The sequence below is a fragment of the Lactuca sativa genome, chromosome 5 (assembly GCF_002870075.4).
Source record: "Lactuca sativa cultivar Salinas chromosome 5, Lsat_Salinas_v11, whole genome shotgun sequence".
In the NCBI taxonomy this organism is placed as follows: Eukaryota; Viridiplantae; Streptophyta; class Magnoliopsida; order Asterales; family Asteraceae; genus Lactuca; species Lactuca sativa.
Window position 1 is genome coordinate 361,552,907 of NC_056627.2, and position 15,588 is coordinate 361,568,494.

The 15,588-nt window shown below is 32.2% G+C and overlaps 2 protein-coding genes across 2 annotated transcripts; one reads left to right on the forward strand and one right to left on the reverse strand.

Moving 5' to 3' along the window:
* Positions 1-217: 217 nt before the first annotated feature.
* Positions 218-1,294, forward strand: LOC111915100 (auxin-induced protein 22D). The gene is made up of 2 exons (XM_023910792.3): positions 218-563; positions 670-1,294. The coding sequence occupies exons 1-2, from the start codon at positions 370-372 to the stop codon at positions 1,019-1,021; spliced, it is 546 nt and encodes a 181-aa protein (XP_023766560.1). The 5' UTR covers positions 218-369; the 3' UTR covers positions 1,022-1,294.
* A 7,335-nt stretch (positions 1,295-8,629) lies between these two features.
* LOC111915102 (protein OSB1, mitochondrial) lies at positions 8,630-11,348 on the reverse strand. The gene is made up of 5 exons (XM_023910793.3): positions 10,796-11,348; positions 10,493-10,631; positions 10,269-10,386; positions 9,054-9,163; positions 8,630-8,959 (listed from the first exon to the last, which is right to left on the reverse strand). The coding sequence occupies exons 1-5, from the start codon at positions 11,290-11,292 to the stop codon at positions 8,771-8,773; spliced, it is 1,053 nt and encodes a 350-aa protein (XP_023766561.1). The 5' UTR covers positions 11,293-11,348; the 3' UTR covers positions 8,630-8,770.
* Positions 11,349-15,588: the final 4,240 nt, after the last annotated feature.

Here is a 15,588-nt window from a genome sequence, read left to right on the forward strand (position 1 = left end):
AAACAAATTCCAATGATTGAAAATTACAACATGCTATTAATTATATTAAAAATATATTACTATAATCTAAATTGGTTAAAAATACGCTAATATAGTTTTCTTCTTTTCTGTTTCCTATGTGCGAGTGGGCATCAATATTCTTTGTCATGAAATGCACAAAGAGAATAACTCACTTATATCATGTCCCCAACCCTAAAACCTTTCTATATAAAACTCCTATTCTGCCACTAGATTACAACCCACAACACAAGTTGATCAATTCTCTCTCACATTAATTCACATAACAAACACCGCCGGAAAACTCAAGAAACCCGCCGGAAATCCACCAATTCCGTCCAACCATCGTCACAGATCTAGTCACGTATTACAATGGATAAAAAGATAACTTGTTTGAACCTTTTTGAGAATATTGATCTCGCAACCGAGCTCAAATTAGGATTGCCGGGAACCGACGACCAGCCAGAGATGAAAATGAGCTTTTCCGGCAACAAAAGGAGTTCATCGGAGATGGGATCAAGCACTTGCACAGATGAAAATGAATCAAGATTTTCACCACCCACCAAGTAAGTTGCATACCCCATGCAAACTGTAGAATAAATTCCATATTAATTTTGATCATGACACCCATATACGTACAGAAAACTTATAGTGGTGATTAATGGCTTTCAGGGAACAAGTTGTGGGATGGCCACCGGTGAGATCTTACCGGAAAAACGTACTTCAAGGGAATTATGTGAAAGTGAGCATGGATGGAGCTCCATATCTAAGGAAAATAGACCTCAAAATGTACAAAAGCTATGGAGAACTCATGAAGGGTTTGCAAGAGATGTTTAAGTGCATCATAGGGCTGTACTCTGAGAGGGAAGGGTACAATGGGTCAGAGCATGCACCAACTTATGAAGACAAAGATGGAGATTGGATGCTTGTAGGTGATGTTCCATGGGAAATGTTCATAAGTTCTTGCAAAAGACTTAGAATCATGAAGGGTTCTGAAGCAAGGGGATTGGGTGATTCTTTATAACTAAATCAAGCACATTAATATTCACAAATTAATTTATAAATTTAAAGAAATATATATACACGAAAAATATAAGGGTTTTCGTTTTTTTCATGTAAGACTCGAGAGAAATCACATGTTTGAGGTTTTGGAATTTTTAGGAAGAGAATTAGCAAAAACTTATATACATATAATTTGTTTGTGTTGTGATCCATGTAAAATGATCATGCCACATTTTTTTCATGTAATTCTTGATGTTTAATGGAAGTAAATATCAATACTCGCGTTTAATCTTTATGGTGATTTGTGTTTGTTTGTTTGTTCTTTGCAAAATTATATATTAGATTCAATAAGATCTCAAATCAAAACTGTATTTTGTTTATGAAAATAAATAAATAAAAATAAAAACCTTGAAAATTTGATATATTTAGCTAGAAACAGGTCAATATGATTTACATCGGATATATGGGCCGTCACATTTTATATATAATTATGTATATATGTTTATTAAAATAATAACCGAATTTCTAACGGTTTATATAGAATTTTTTTAGTTGCAGCTTAGCATTGCATCACAATTTTATAGTCTAAAGTCTGAACTACTAAGGGGTTGTAAATTTGTAATAACCTTAGAGTAAATTACAATTTAATCGTACATGGTATATTAAAATTTAGGTTTGGTCCAAGTTTCATTTTTATCCTCGTCACTTTTATAAATAAATAAATAAACATTATACCTAAGATCATCTGCAATGCTCATCACGAATTGGGTCGTAGTGGTCCGTGCATATTAGCCCACACATTTATGGTGGGGCATGATCGTGATGTTTCGTGATGCCAAAGACAACCTACAACATCCAATGAAAACCATTTTTGACTTTGCCTTGACCATCTAACGGCTACTTTGGGTATTTTTTTTTATTTTGTTTATTAAATTTTTATCTATATAAATTCCCCTACAAACCACATTATTTTTCATACAATTCTCCTCTCTTTTTACTCACATTCACACATTTGTATTGTAAAATTTCAAAAATCATAGTTCCCAAAATGTTGAATTGGTCGGAAGAGGAATAAGAGAAGTTAAGACTAGCATGAGTGTCAGTTTCCAAAGACGGAGTTAGTTAAACCTTTAGAGATTTTTGGGGAAAAGTCCGAAGCGTTTTCGATGGTTTAATGGGTTCTACAAGTCGAAATCCCAACAAAATATGTTTGAAGTGACGTGATATGAGAGTAAAATGTTGTTAATTCAATAGAATTTACAACATGGTAAACAACAAACACGAAGATGATATCGATGGGGTTAGTGTTGGCATGCATCAATATGAAAACACAACTTATAAACCTTTTCCACATCTCAAAGTTTGACTAAAGTTGAAGGATTATCCAAAATGAAAATAGTAGTTTTTTTATGTATGAATTTTTATGTTTTCCCAAAATAAACTAGGATTGTAGGAGTATAGTTGATTTTATGTTTGAACTTTTTATGTTTTCTTGCATTTTATTTTATATTTTCATTTTTTTAACTAGTGTAAGGGTTTTTTTTATGAATGAAAACTAATTTTTTTAATCTATATTTTATTCTATTTTTATTTAATTTTAATTAAAAATTGTAGGGTGGCATGTTAGCCGTAGATATCTTATGATTTTAATGGTAAAATAGAAACAAAAACAATGTAAAATCAGAAATAAAAACAAATTAATGGAATACACACACACACACACACATATATATATATATATATATATATATATATATATATATATATATATATATATATATATATATATATATATATATAAACAAAAACAAATTAATGGAACACAAAGTCACAAACACATACATATATATTAATATTAATACATACATATATAGGGATAAATAAAAATAATTTATTTAACTCATGGAATAATATTCAAATATACATAATTTAATTTTTTTAATTCATGAAATAATATTCTTATATATCGATCTTGTAATGGTATCTCACAATTCAAAAGTCTTCCTAGCTACACACATATTTTCAAAATAATATAAACTGGAATCAATAATTAGACAACTGTAAATATCAAGAGTATATTTGGTTAACGCGGTTTTGTTTGGATTTTACATTTAATAAACTAATGTCTGGATACATTAAAGTGATAATAATTAATTAAAATAAAAAAGCCAACAATTTTGAGTGTAAATTGAATTTTTGGTCCCTAAATTTGGAACAAAACATACCAGACCGGACACATGCGACGTGCATTATCGGCCTGTACAAACTGACCATATTTGCACTTTTGGAACATTTATGTACTATTTTCATTAACTTTAATGGTAGTGCCCCTTTAAAAAAATTATTGTCAAAAAAAGTACATATAACAATACGTACTTATAAACCCGTGACTTAAAGTCCTAAATAGAAAAAAGGGCAAGAAATTGCAATCCAATTGCCTTCAACGTTAACAATTATAAAAAATATAGTATGTTGTAATTATAAGTAGTATTATATTACGACTAAGTATATAGTTTTTTCGGAATATGATTTATTAAGGTAACTAATTTTTTGGTTTGTTCACTGGGTAACTATTTTTTTTTGTATACATCTAGATAACAAACTTGTTGGAGTGTTCACATATGACTATTATGATCTGCTGTAGCAGGTCATATCCGGCTACAACAAGTCATAATCGTCATATGTGAACACTTTCAACAAATTCGTTACTTAGACGTATACAAAAAAAATAGTTACCCAAATATGAACAAAACGAAAAATAATAGTAAATTACACGAATGGTCTTGGGGGAATTTGTGTGTTTGGTCCCTAATTTGTTTTTTTTTTTTAATTTGGATGGTCTCTACTATTTATTTTTGTTGCGCATTTGGTTTATGTCTTACCTAAAAAGACTATTGTGCCCTTATTAATTTATTTTTTTAATTAATTTTCTTATTTATTTTTTATAAATTCAAAAAAATTAATAGACCCAACATATTTATATCTCCTCACCATAAACCTGAAACCATATTTGAGAAATTTAATCTGGGTCCACCGGTCACCATCCCATCTTTCATCATCCTCAACTTTTATTTCTTTTTTATCTTTAATAACATCGACGTCTTCAGCATTCTTCTTTTTTTGGTCCTTCAAGTCTGGTGAACCAACATCATAACCCACTGTCTCTTCGTTTTTAGTAGGTTGCGGTGTTGATTCGTTAGAATTGAAGGACCGAAAAAAAGGATGATGAAGATGTCGATGTCACTAAAGATGAAAAAGAAATAGAAGTTGAGGAGAGGATGAGAGATTGGATGGTGACAAGATACAGATACGTGGGGTTTATTATTTTTTTAAATATATATAAAAAATAAATACATAAATAAAAAATTAATTAAAAAATAAATTAATGATGGCACAATAGTGTTTTGAGTAAATTACACGAATGGTCCTTATAGTTTGGGGTAATTTGCACGTTTAGTCCCTAACTTATTTTTTTAACTCAGAAGATCCCTATTGTTTGTTTTTGTTGCGCGCTTAGTCCTTGTCTTACTTAAAAAGACTATTTCGCCCTTGATTTTTTTTATTTATTTAAATAAACACACCTCAACCCCACTTCCATCTCACCTCACCTTACCTTACCTTACCTTACTTTACCTTTCCTTACCCACCTTATTTAAATAAATTAAAAAAAATAGAGGAGAAAATAGTTTTTTTAAGTAAGACAGGGACTAAGCGTGCAACAAAAACAAACAGTAGAGATCTTCCGAGTTAAAAAAAATAAGTTAGGGACCAAACTTGCAAAATACCCCAAACCATAGGGACCATTCATGTAATTTACTCTAGTGTTTTTAGGTAAGACAGGGACCAAACGCGCAACAAAAATAAACAGTAGGGATCATCCGAGTTAAAAAATAAATTAGGGACCAAACACACAAATTTCCCCAAACCATATGGACCATTCGTGTAATTTACTCTTGTTTTTCATTTTGTCCATATATGGGTAACTATTTTTTTTACACATCTAGGTAACAAACTTGTTGAAAGTGTTCACATATGACATTTATGACTTGTTGTAGCAGGTTACATCCGGCTACAACAGGTCATAATGATCTTATGTGAACACTTCCAACAAATTTGTTACCTAAATGTGTATAAAAAAATAGTTACTCAAATACGAACAAACAAAAAGTTAATTACCTTAATAAGTCATATTCCCTTGTTTTTTCAGTTTGATCCAAAAACAAGATAATCATTAATATTATATAGCGTGGTTTACAACAAACTTTTATAAGGTTTTGAAAGGATTTAGTTTTAGCTTTTGATACAAAAATATGAATTATAAGAAAAAAAAATCATTTGAAATTACAAGCTCATATATTTTATTTTAAAATAAAAAGTACAAAATCTAAAGGGAATTGTCATACATGTCTTCATGCTTATAAAAAAAATATATTCGATTTTACCTTAAGTTCATTTTTATGTTCACTAATATCATTTATAAAAAATATTCAGCTTTTACCCATGATAATATTTTTTCTAAATTACCATGGTATTAAATTTGTAAGAATACCCTTAAGTTTACAAAAATTTACGTTTTTAACCTAATTTATTTATTTCATATTATACGCAGAAAAATCATATATTTATATACAAAAAATGTTTAATTAAATATTGTATATACAAAAAATCACATATATATATATATATATATATATATATATATATATATATATATATATATATATAATGAGGAGCGAGTGTTTGAAGAAGATGAATATGAGTGAGGTGGAATTCAAATATTGGAAGAACTAAGAGATTAAAAGAAGATGAACATTTAAATATATGAAAAATGTATGTTTTATTATTATTAAACTTATTTTACACTTGTAATATGATGGATCGTGACTTAATTGTTTAAATACTAGTTATGACTTTTTATGGTTAGTTACTACTAGTTGTGAGACTCGTGTCAAAATATTTGAGAACTTTGAATTTATAAAAAAATAAGAAAAATAATGAATTATTATAATAAAAATATTTTTTATCTTTTAGATTTAAACAAATAATTTAAATAAAGAAAAAAAAACTAATGAGCTTTAATTTTAGGAATTTTGAAGTTAAAATGTAAGTTTGTTAATGAAATTAATATTCATTTATTGATACATTTATTGCAATTATTATATTAAAATATTATGTGGAATTTAATAAAATAAAGAAACTCATAAAATGACATATGGAAAAAAAAATTAATTCAAAATAATCACAAAATGACATTTGGCAAATTGAATGAGAGCGTGACAAGTAGCAAAATAACATTCATTTATTAGATAGAATTATATAGATTTTTTATTAATAATTTATGGTCCCATTATACTTCTGAAAAATATAAACACGTTTTGTAGAAATATAAATACATATTAATATTTCAAAAAACATATATAAAAATACTTATTTATACTTCTAAAAACTATATTATAAAATATATATTTATACTTCCAAAAATGTACGTTTTAACCAGTATGACCAAACAAGAAAACTCACATATATAAAGAAATGATATTTAAAAAAACATACATATAATATTTAATTAAACATTTTTTGTTTATAAATATGTTTTTCTACATGAATACATATTATATGAAAAAAAAATTACTTAAGATAACTATATAAAAATAAATTATAAACTTAAGTGTTTACTTATGAATCTAATATCATAACAATCTATTATAGGTAAAATGGTAAACCCCAGTAACTTTTGCAAATATAATAACATTAATAAACCTAGAAAGCCATATAATTTTGGCAATTATAAGGGTTTTTATGGTAATCGACTTTTGACAAACTTTTAGTTTCTAATGTTTATGATTCAATTATGAAATTTCATTTAGATATTCTTTTATACATATTTCAAAAGCTTAAAGCTATTTTTGTCATATATACAGACAAGGTTTTAAAAAATCGGTTGAGGCATACGCTTCGAGGCGCGGCGGCCAAAAACCGATTATGGTGTGTCGCTTCTTAGGGGGGGAATGAGGCTTACGCCTCAGTCTAGTGAGGCGGTAAAAATTGGTTCGAATCGGGGCGTTCCGATTTGAAGCGTATGAGGCATTCCATTTTTTTCCATTTTTTCTGACTTTTTGACATTAGATTGCACGTGCTATCTTATTTGACCTAATTTTGTTTCCGCAGTCTTTCTTCTTTTCTCATTTCTTCTTTCTCCACGTGTTAAGTGATTATTAACAAAATCGACCATGGCCTTCAATTTGTGAATTTAAATCAAAGTTGTTCCCCACTTCTGCATCAAAATCCGAAGGTACCGATGATGAATGGTTAGCCGACCCAAGTAACGAAGACGATGAGAATGGTGGAGAAGTTGGAACAGGTTCAAGTTCTAGTTCAAAAAGGAGGAAAGGTATTGAACTAAATTTGATTGATGAAGATGATGAGCTCGATGGTCACATGGAAGATGATGACGACCTTCGTTTTTGTTGATTTGGCTTGATTTGAAGACTACTATGCTTATGTTTTTACTAATTTGGCATGATTTAAAACTATTATGAATTTTAGTATCTTTTTATTTTTAGGATGATGACATTAAGTAAGACTTTTATGTTTGAAATTGGACTTTAGTATGTTTTATATGATTAATATAATATATTATTATTATTATTATTATTATTATTATATTCTGCCTTGTTTCATTCCGTATTTTAAAACCTTGTATACTGATAAGTAAAACAATCTTACATAAAAAAAAAAAGCTAAGTTACCTCTGTATAACAATTCTACACAAATAAGAACTACAATATCAAGTTTTTAGCAATCCATGAACAATATAAAGAGCAAAAAGGAACTTTGAGGACCAAATTTGTAATATATCCATGCATATATTTTAGGGTGAGCAGAAACCGCACCGCAACTAAAATTAACCGCATAAACCGCAACCGCAATTAAAACCGATGGTGAGGTTTTCTATTTGTCAAAAACCGCAAATTTGCGGTGCGGTGCGGTTATTAGTTTTCAAAAACCGCAAAAAAACCGCACCGCACCGCATATATTATATACAATTTTTTTAATTAATTATTAATATATTAAATATTAAAAATAACACAAGTTTCATGGATAAAAGATGGGTAAAATACTAGAAAACCAAAGTATTGGGGTTTTGTTATGTTTAACTTTGAAAAATGGTGAAATTAGACAATTTTAAAATATTTCTTATTAATTACTATTGATTCAATGTTTTTAAGATATTAGTTGTTTGTGATTTAAGTTAATTGTCTTATACTTTATGTTTTTTTTATTATTATTATTACAAGTAATATGTTTGAGCTCTTAAAATCATTTGAGCTCTAAACTGTGGTTAAAAACCACACAAAATAACCGCACCAAATCCATGCGGTTAATAACCGCAACATAGAAAAAACAAAACCGCACCGCAAAAATAACCGCACCATGCGGTTTTGAAAATGGATTAACCGCATTTGCGGTTAGTGGTGAGGTTTTAGCTAATAACCGCACCGCGCTCACCCCTAAGTCATATTTAACGCTAAATAAATTAGTGTTAACTCAGGAACTTAGAGTTTTGCCCCACTTTCCAAAAATCCGTGTTCCAGTTATATCCAAAAAAAAAAAAAAAAAAAAAAAAAAAAAAAAAAAAAGGATATCTATATTTATACGAATAAAAAGACAGATTGTTAAACATACAATATAAGCTGCCTAATTTTACTATAGCACATAGATATAAAAATTATAAAAAAAAGTAGAAATCTGGACATGAAATCTGAAATGTTTAATAAGGTGTTAAGTTGTCTCCAAACATAGAATCTGAGCGTGATCTAGGGTTTTGTTGTTGAAAAGATTCCATTCTTGAATCCAATATTGATAACTGTGATTTAACCCACGATGGATTGTACCTTCCTTCAACCCATAAAGCTTCACCCGTGTCTTTGTGTTTGAAATCCGGATACTTTGGACTCCTCTGTGTTATTATATTAACCAATTTATCAATTTCTATTTTAAAGGTGTAGTAAGTTATATGAATATGATGTATGTATGTATGTATGTATGTATACCTTATTTTTTCTATTATCCCACCATTCAGAAGGATTTGCAAAGAAAGCTTGCCATAGTTCCTCAGTTGATGCTGACCCGTTTGCAGCAGCATACATCTTTTGCTTTTTACCTGTTCAAGTGCACAAAAATCATTCTCAATCAAAACTTACATTTTGTTACAATTACTAGAAAGCAACAACACTGATAACATTGATTTAAATCTGTTAGGCTTTTGTATTTTGTCGTTATTGAAGGGTGCTCTAGACATTTGACAGATAATCAAAAAAGCAATACTATCACTATATTTTTATTTTGTGATAATTACTAGGAAGTAGGAACCACTAAAAAGTTTTTTAAAAAAATGATTTACTTCTGTTAGGTTTTAATACATTGTGTTTAATGATTTAGTGATGTTAGCTTTTACATATTGAATCATTATTAAAGGGTACTTTAGATATATGAAAAGAAGAAAACACATGTTCACAAGATGCCAAATTCAGGCCTTCAGGGCATGAAGTGCGTGTAAAATGTGAAATCGAAATGTTTGACTATTAATCAAATGTCTAAAATACCCTTCAAGAGCTTTCAATCAGGATAGTCTGCTTCCCAAAAAAACCAATGCTCTCAGTATTTTTACTAGTTTGTAATAATTACTACTACTACTAGGAGTAATTAAAGGATACTAGGTCTGTTAAGTTTTCATATTCTGTCATTATTAAAGGGTACTTTAGATATTTGACAAATAATCAAACACGTTCTAAAACTATTTACATAAAAACACTGATAACATGGATTTAGGTATATGTTAGGTTCTCATATTTTGTCATTATAAAAGGATATTTCAGATAATTGACTAATAATTAAACACTTTCTGAAACTATTTGTTCATGCACACTGCAAACTTAAGAGCAATGAGAAAGTACAAAATAGTGAAATCATAACGTTTCACTATTAGTCAAATATCTAAAATACCCTTTAATAGCTTCAAACAAAGGAATTTTGAGACCCAAAAAACCAATACTATCAGTGTTTTCATTATTTTGTAACGATTACTCCTGATAACTTTGATTTAGGTCTCTTAGGTTTTCAATTTGTTGCCATTATTAAAAGGCAGTTAAGATATCTCACAAATAATCAAACACTTTCTGAAACTATTTGTTCATTCACACCATGCAAATTTCAAAGCATGAAAATAGCACAAATAATCAAACACTTTCTGAAATATAAGTAAATGCCTGTTGTCATGGAGCTCGAGTTGGAGTTGGAGTTGGAGTTGGAGTTGGAGTTGGAGTTGAAGTCTTGATCATTAGAAGGTGGGCTTCTTTCAACAAAATTCAGCTGTTGAACAACTACCTGCCACCATTTACAAGTATTTAGAACAGAGAAACATATGATACGTTAAAGCATAGAACAAAAAAGGTTAGCAAGAATGACAATAGTTAGTGAATTACAATGTAACCTTATAGTAGGTTTGCTGTTTCCCATCATCACTATCAACTGTATCTGAAACAATACGACCCGATACGTATATTTGTTGTCCCTTCTCCACATGTTGAGAAGCAATATGTGCCAAATCATCCCAAAACGTTAAATTGATCCTGAAAACCACCATACAAGTTCAAAATCTAGATCATTGTAGCTAAACCCCCAAAAACAAAACATGAATCAAGCACTAATTTCAAACGATTCCGTCCTACCAACATAGTTCAAAATTGAAACCATAAACCAATGATATATCAATGAATTTATCCAGTAAATTTACCAGGTGGTATCGGTGGACGATTTTTTGACGGCAAGGCGACACCAAGCGAGGACTTTACCGGAGCTAAGTTGCTTAAATTCAACCGGAGTACCAACGTTTCCGATAAGTTGAACTGAGTTACACAACTCCTTCGTCCATGGAACTTCAGTAGGTCTAGGGTACTGTTGACTAGTTCCCAGTAAACCCTTCTCGTACTCATAGTGACCATTGTTGGCGTTACCTCCGCTGTGGTTGTTGTAATCGAACGATGACTTCACATAACCACCATTTGTGCTAAGCGATAATCTGCTGCTAAATTTTTTGTCTAATGATGACGATGATGTAGAGCATGTGAACATACGAGTAATAGGTCGAGTATGGTTGAGGGTATTGGGCAGATGTGTACCGGGAACCCATTGAGGGTTATTTGTGAAGAAATTTTGAAGTATTGTCGCCATTTTTGCGCTCTTGTTAATTCTACTTCTGAGAGATAAGGGGGAGGACTTCTGGGCTAACATGAGTCTTTTAGGGTTCGCCTCAGACGCAAGGAGCCCAGGTTGCAGCGCGTGTGACCCACTTGGATTGGTGTAGTGACTAGTGAATTAGGGAAACCGTCGATACGGTTGATTTACGGGACAATCATATTTCAAGTTGCTATTACAGAAACCGTATTACGTGATTATGTCATCATCAAAATTGTTATTTTAACAAAATCATATATTTCGTATAGCAGCAGTGAGAGAGTGTTATTTTTATTCTTTTTAAGGGTTGTTTCATACAATGATGATACCCCAAAGACATTGGAGGGTTGTCAAAATTGTTATTTTAACAAAATCATATATTTCGTATAGCAGCAGTGAGAGTGTTATTTTTATTCTTCTTAAGGGTTGTTTCATACAACGGTGATACCACAAAGGCATTGGAGGATAAACATACATACAAACCACTACCATCTATGTAGAGTATCATATTTACAGAACTTCCTCTTGTAGTGAATATTGACAATGTAATTGGGAGCATTAAATCTTTTCTTGAAGGAACCTCATGTGAGAGAGATGGGTTGAGAATTCACCATATTTTAAATGCTCTTTGTGAAGAAGGGTCATATATAGCCAAAGACCTCCTACGTATTATTACATATGTGGTTAATGTATGGCTAGGGGGACGATGCTCATCGAGCTTTGTAAAATTTGTTGCATTTGCTCCTCTTATGTCGCTCTTAAAACCTGACAATGAAATGCAACCTATTGCAATATGAACTATATGGAGACATCTGGTTTCCAAGTTGGCTATAGAAGGTGTTGGTAAATAAAGATGTTTCCAAGTTGGCTATATAAAGGTATTGGTAAATAAATGAATAAGTATCTCAATGATTTGTAGTTCGAGGTCAAGGTGTCGGGTGGCGTTGAGGGCATATTACATAGCGTCAACAGGGTGTTGAGTGAGCGGCTGATCGCCACGATGATTGGTCTATTTGCATGCTTATCGTGGACCTCTCTAATGTCTTTAACCTTGTGGACATATTAGCATTACTTCATGAGGTCCAAATGAGGTGTCCTTATATATTCTTGTCGGTAGAATTCTTATATGACCAAGCAACAAGGTTATATCTAGGAGACGCACATATTTGGTCCACCAATAGGGTTCAGCAATGTGATCCCTCGGATCACCTCGTTGCTCTTGTGTTGCACCCCCTCTTGCATAATATTAGAGATAATTGCAAGCTTCTTCTCCACGCATGGTACCTCGATGATGGAACACTTATTGGAGTTTCGGAAGAGGTGGCCAAAATGTTGGACATCATTAAGGTGATTGGCCCAGAATAGGGCCTTCAGTTGAATGTCAAGAAAATCGATCTTTTTTAGCCCTCTTGTCATGGTAGGAAGCTTTGTGAGGAGTTATTCTCGGTTGACATTGGGAGGTCATCATTCGAGGTGAAACTTTTTTATAGGAGGATCGGGGGGTCTATTAGTAGAGATGTTGGTTTCATTAACAGCTTAGCCATAAAGAGAGCCAAAAAGTTATGAATTTGATGTGCCTTCTTCCACAACTGTCTGACCCCAATAGTGAGTTCCTTTTGATTCACTCTTGTATTGGTATTTCTAAACTTTTCTTTGGGCTGAGGACGTACCAACCCATTCACATAGAGGAAACGATGTTGTTCTTTGACAAAGGACTGTGTGGGGCAATAGAGGACATATTGGTTTGTGGTGGTCATTTTTTTGGCGACATACAATGGCAACTTGCTTCCTTACCTATTAGTTTTGGTGGTTTGGAGTTGTACTCGGCAGTAGAGGCTATCTAATATGCTTTTGTTGCCTAAAGGGCCAAATCTTGGATGTTACAATACCACATCTTACTGGATAGCGACATATGTGGTGTAACGTCCCAAAAGTTCATAGTAAATTTTTCATTTTAAAAACACTTAAACCATACAAATAAGTTGTTCCAAAACCAATCAAGTGATTATATCATTTAAACATCAGAGTAAAATTCATAAATAACCAATGCGGAAAACGTTGGGGGATGTTGTGCAGTCACGTCGGGCCCTTCCCTTTGTAATTGGAAGTATGTGAAACCATAAACACATAACTGTAAGCACAAAGCTTAGTGAGTTCCCCAAAATAGTACATACCAACATATCATTGGGCCTAACCCTGGGGTTTCTTTCAACCCAACATACAATCATGGGCCTAACCCTAGGGTTTATTTCAACCCAAGCATATAATTATGGGCCAAGCCCTGGGGTTTAATTCAACCCAAACATACAATATTGGGCCCAACGCTAGGGTTTATTTCAACCCAATCATACAAACATGCAAGAGCCACAAAAATAACTAGCATCATATATACATAATCCAGTGGGCCGGCATAGGTGCCTTCGACCCACAAGTACATTGAAAAGACTCACCTGACTCACGAATTAACTAAACCATAGCTCAAAGCCTCGCAGTCGTTGCTACAACACTCATATCATATCATACAAGGTCCACCCTAAGGTGCTGTTTGGCAGGATCTGAATTTTTCAGATCTTAATTTTTAAGAGATCTGAATTTCTAAGAGGGTCTGAATATTTAAGATCTGAATTTTTAACATGTTGTTTGGTTTAAACATCTGAATTGTTATCTGAATGATAAAAATGACCATTTTACCCTTGTATGGTTTTGTTTTGTGATAAATGATAATTGATAAAAGTTACAAATAATCATACAATAACCAGTTTAAACATAAACTCTTCCAAATTCACTTCTTTCAATCCATGGAAACATAAACATCATACAATATTACCAAATTAAACATAAATTCTTCCAAATCCACTTCTTTCAATCTATGGGAGAAAAAAAAACACCACCACCAATCTTATATGTATTTTACCCAATTTCTGAACCAAAGACCTACTTCCTACACACCAAAACTACCGGGCATTTATGATTTGATTATAAATCCATTGTGAAAAAGTATATCCATTGAAACTCATAGAACTTTTCACAAATAGTTGGTGTGCATAAGAGCTTCAATGAGTGAACTCATGTACCTTTATCTTTTCAAGTTATACCTATAAAGATAAACCTGCAGTAACGAGTAGAAAACATATAAATCGGCTCTCATAAGAAGTTGACTGCGTAGTATACAATTGATTAAATGGAAGGCGGCACAGGCAAACTGACGGTGGCAGACGGGATAAAAACTGACCACCATTACCATTGGGTCCAGAATTGACCATGGACATTAAAAAAATTTAAGTTCGAAAAATGTAAAGAACCTCATGTGCGCAATGACCATTTGTATATTTACTTCTTTTTGGAAAAATCAACACAACAGCTTTAATCGACGATTGAAAGTCCATCTTCTTTAGGAACCAACACAAGCGCTAGTGCATCAGGATCCATAGGAATATCGTCACTTGGGGGAAAGAAGGAAGAAACAGAAGAAGAGCAACGTACACATCTTGATTTCGATTTTTGATTTTCAAAAGAAGAGAAACGAACCTGCTTTAGGGCATAAACTGAAAAAACGAGTTGGAGACGGAGCGGGTGCGGTGGCATCGGCGGTGCAGCGGCGTCGACGTTGGGGTGGGCGGCGTCGTTTCAGGCGGCTTCGTCAGAGATTTGGTGGTGAAGGAAGCAGACGCACGGAAGAGGAGACGCACGAAAGAGGAGAAGAGGAGGGCAGGAGGCGTGTTTTGTTCGCTCGTGGTTTAGGGCAAAATAGGAACGACGTTCTTTTTTTAAAATTCAGACTATGTTCAATATCTGAAAAATTAAGAGGCATTTACAATTTTAAGAGGTAAAAAATAAGATGTAAACAAACAATCTAAATCTGAATTTTTAAGACATTGCCTCTTATTTTTGCAATTAAGAGGTAAACAAACGGGGCCTTAGTCTACACATTAAAACCAACCATCTTGACCAAAAGTCAACCCATGTCAAAAGTCAACGGTAAACATTAACTTCAGTCGGTCGTCACGTCGTGGCCCTCCTTTGATTGAACAGACGGGAAATTCTCAATCGCCACGTCGTAGCGACATATGACCACACCATGGGCGTTAGGTTTCCGTAAGCTTAATGGATTAAGTTGTTTTCTTTAACTCCAAGAGATCTAAAGCTCATATCTGGTCCATTTTATGGTCTAAATTGATAAACCTTACAACTTTATCCATTAAGACACCCATGGAGAATAAGATTGTAGTTGCAAAGAAATTAAGTATGTATTACGAGATTAGAGTAAAAGTATGAATGATGAACACAAGATCTAAATAATATCTGTTTGGCTCGATTAAGCTTCCGTGAGTACAGAGTGTTTTAGACAATGAA

Coding starts and splice junctions, on each gene's coding strand:
- LOC111915102 (XM_023910793.3), bottom strand. CDS start 11,292: ATGTTAGCCCAGAAGTCCTCCCCCTTATCTCTCAGAAGTAGAATTAAC. Junction 10,387..10,492: donor AACAGCAAACCTACTATAAG/GTTACATTGTAA, acceptor AAATGGTGGCAG/GTAGTTGTTCAACAGCTGAA. Junction 9,164..10,268: donor CTCGAGCTCCATGACAACAG/GCATTTACTTAT, acceptor GCACTTGAACAG/GTAAAAAGCAAAAGATGTAT.
- LOC111915100 (XM_023910792.3), top strand. CDS start 370: ATGGATAAAAAGATAACTTGTTTGAACCTTTTTGAGAATATTGATCTC. Junction 564..669: donor AGATTTTCACCACCCACCAA/GTAAGTTGCATA, acceptor AATGGCTTTCAG/GGAACAAGTTGTGGGATGGC.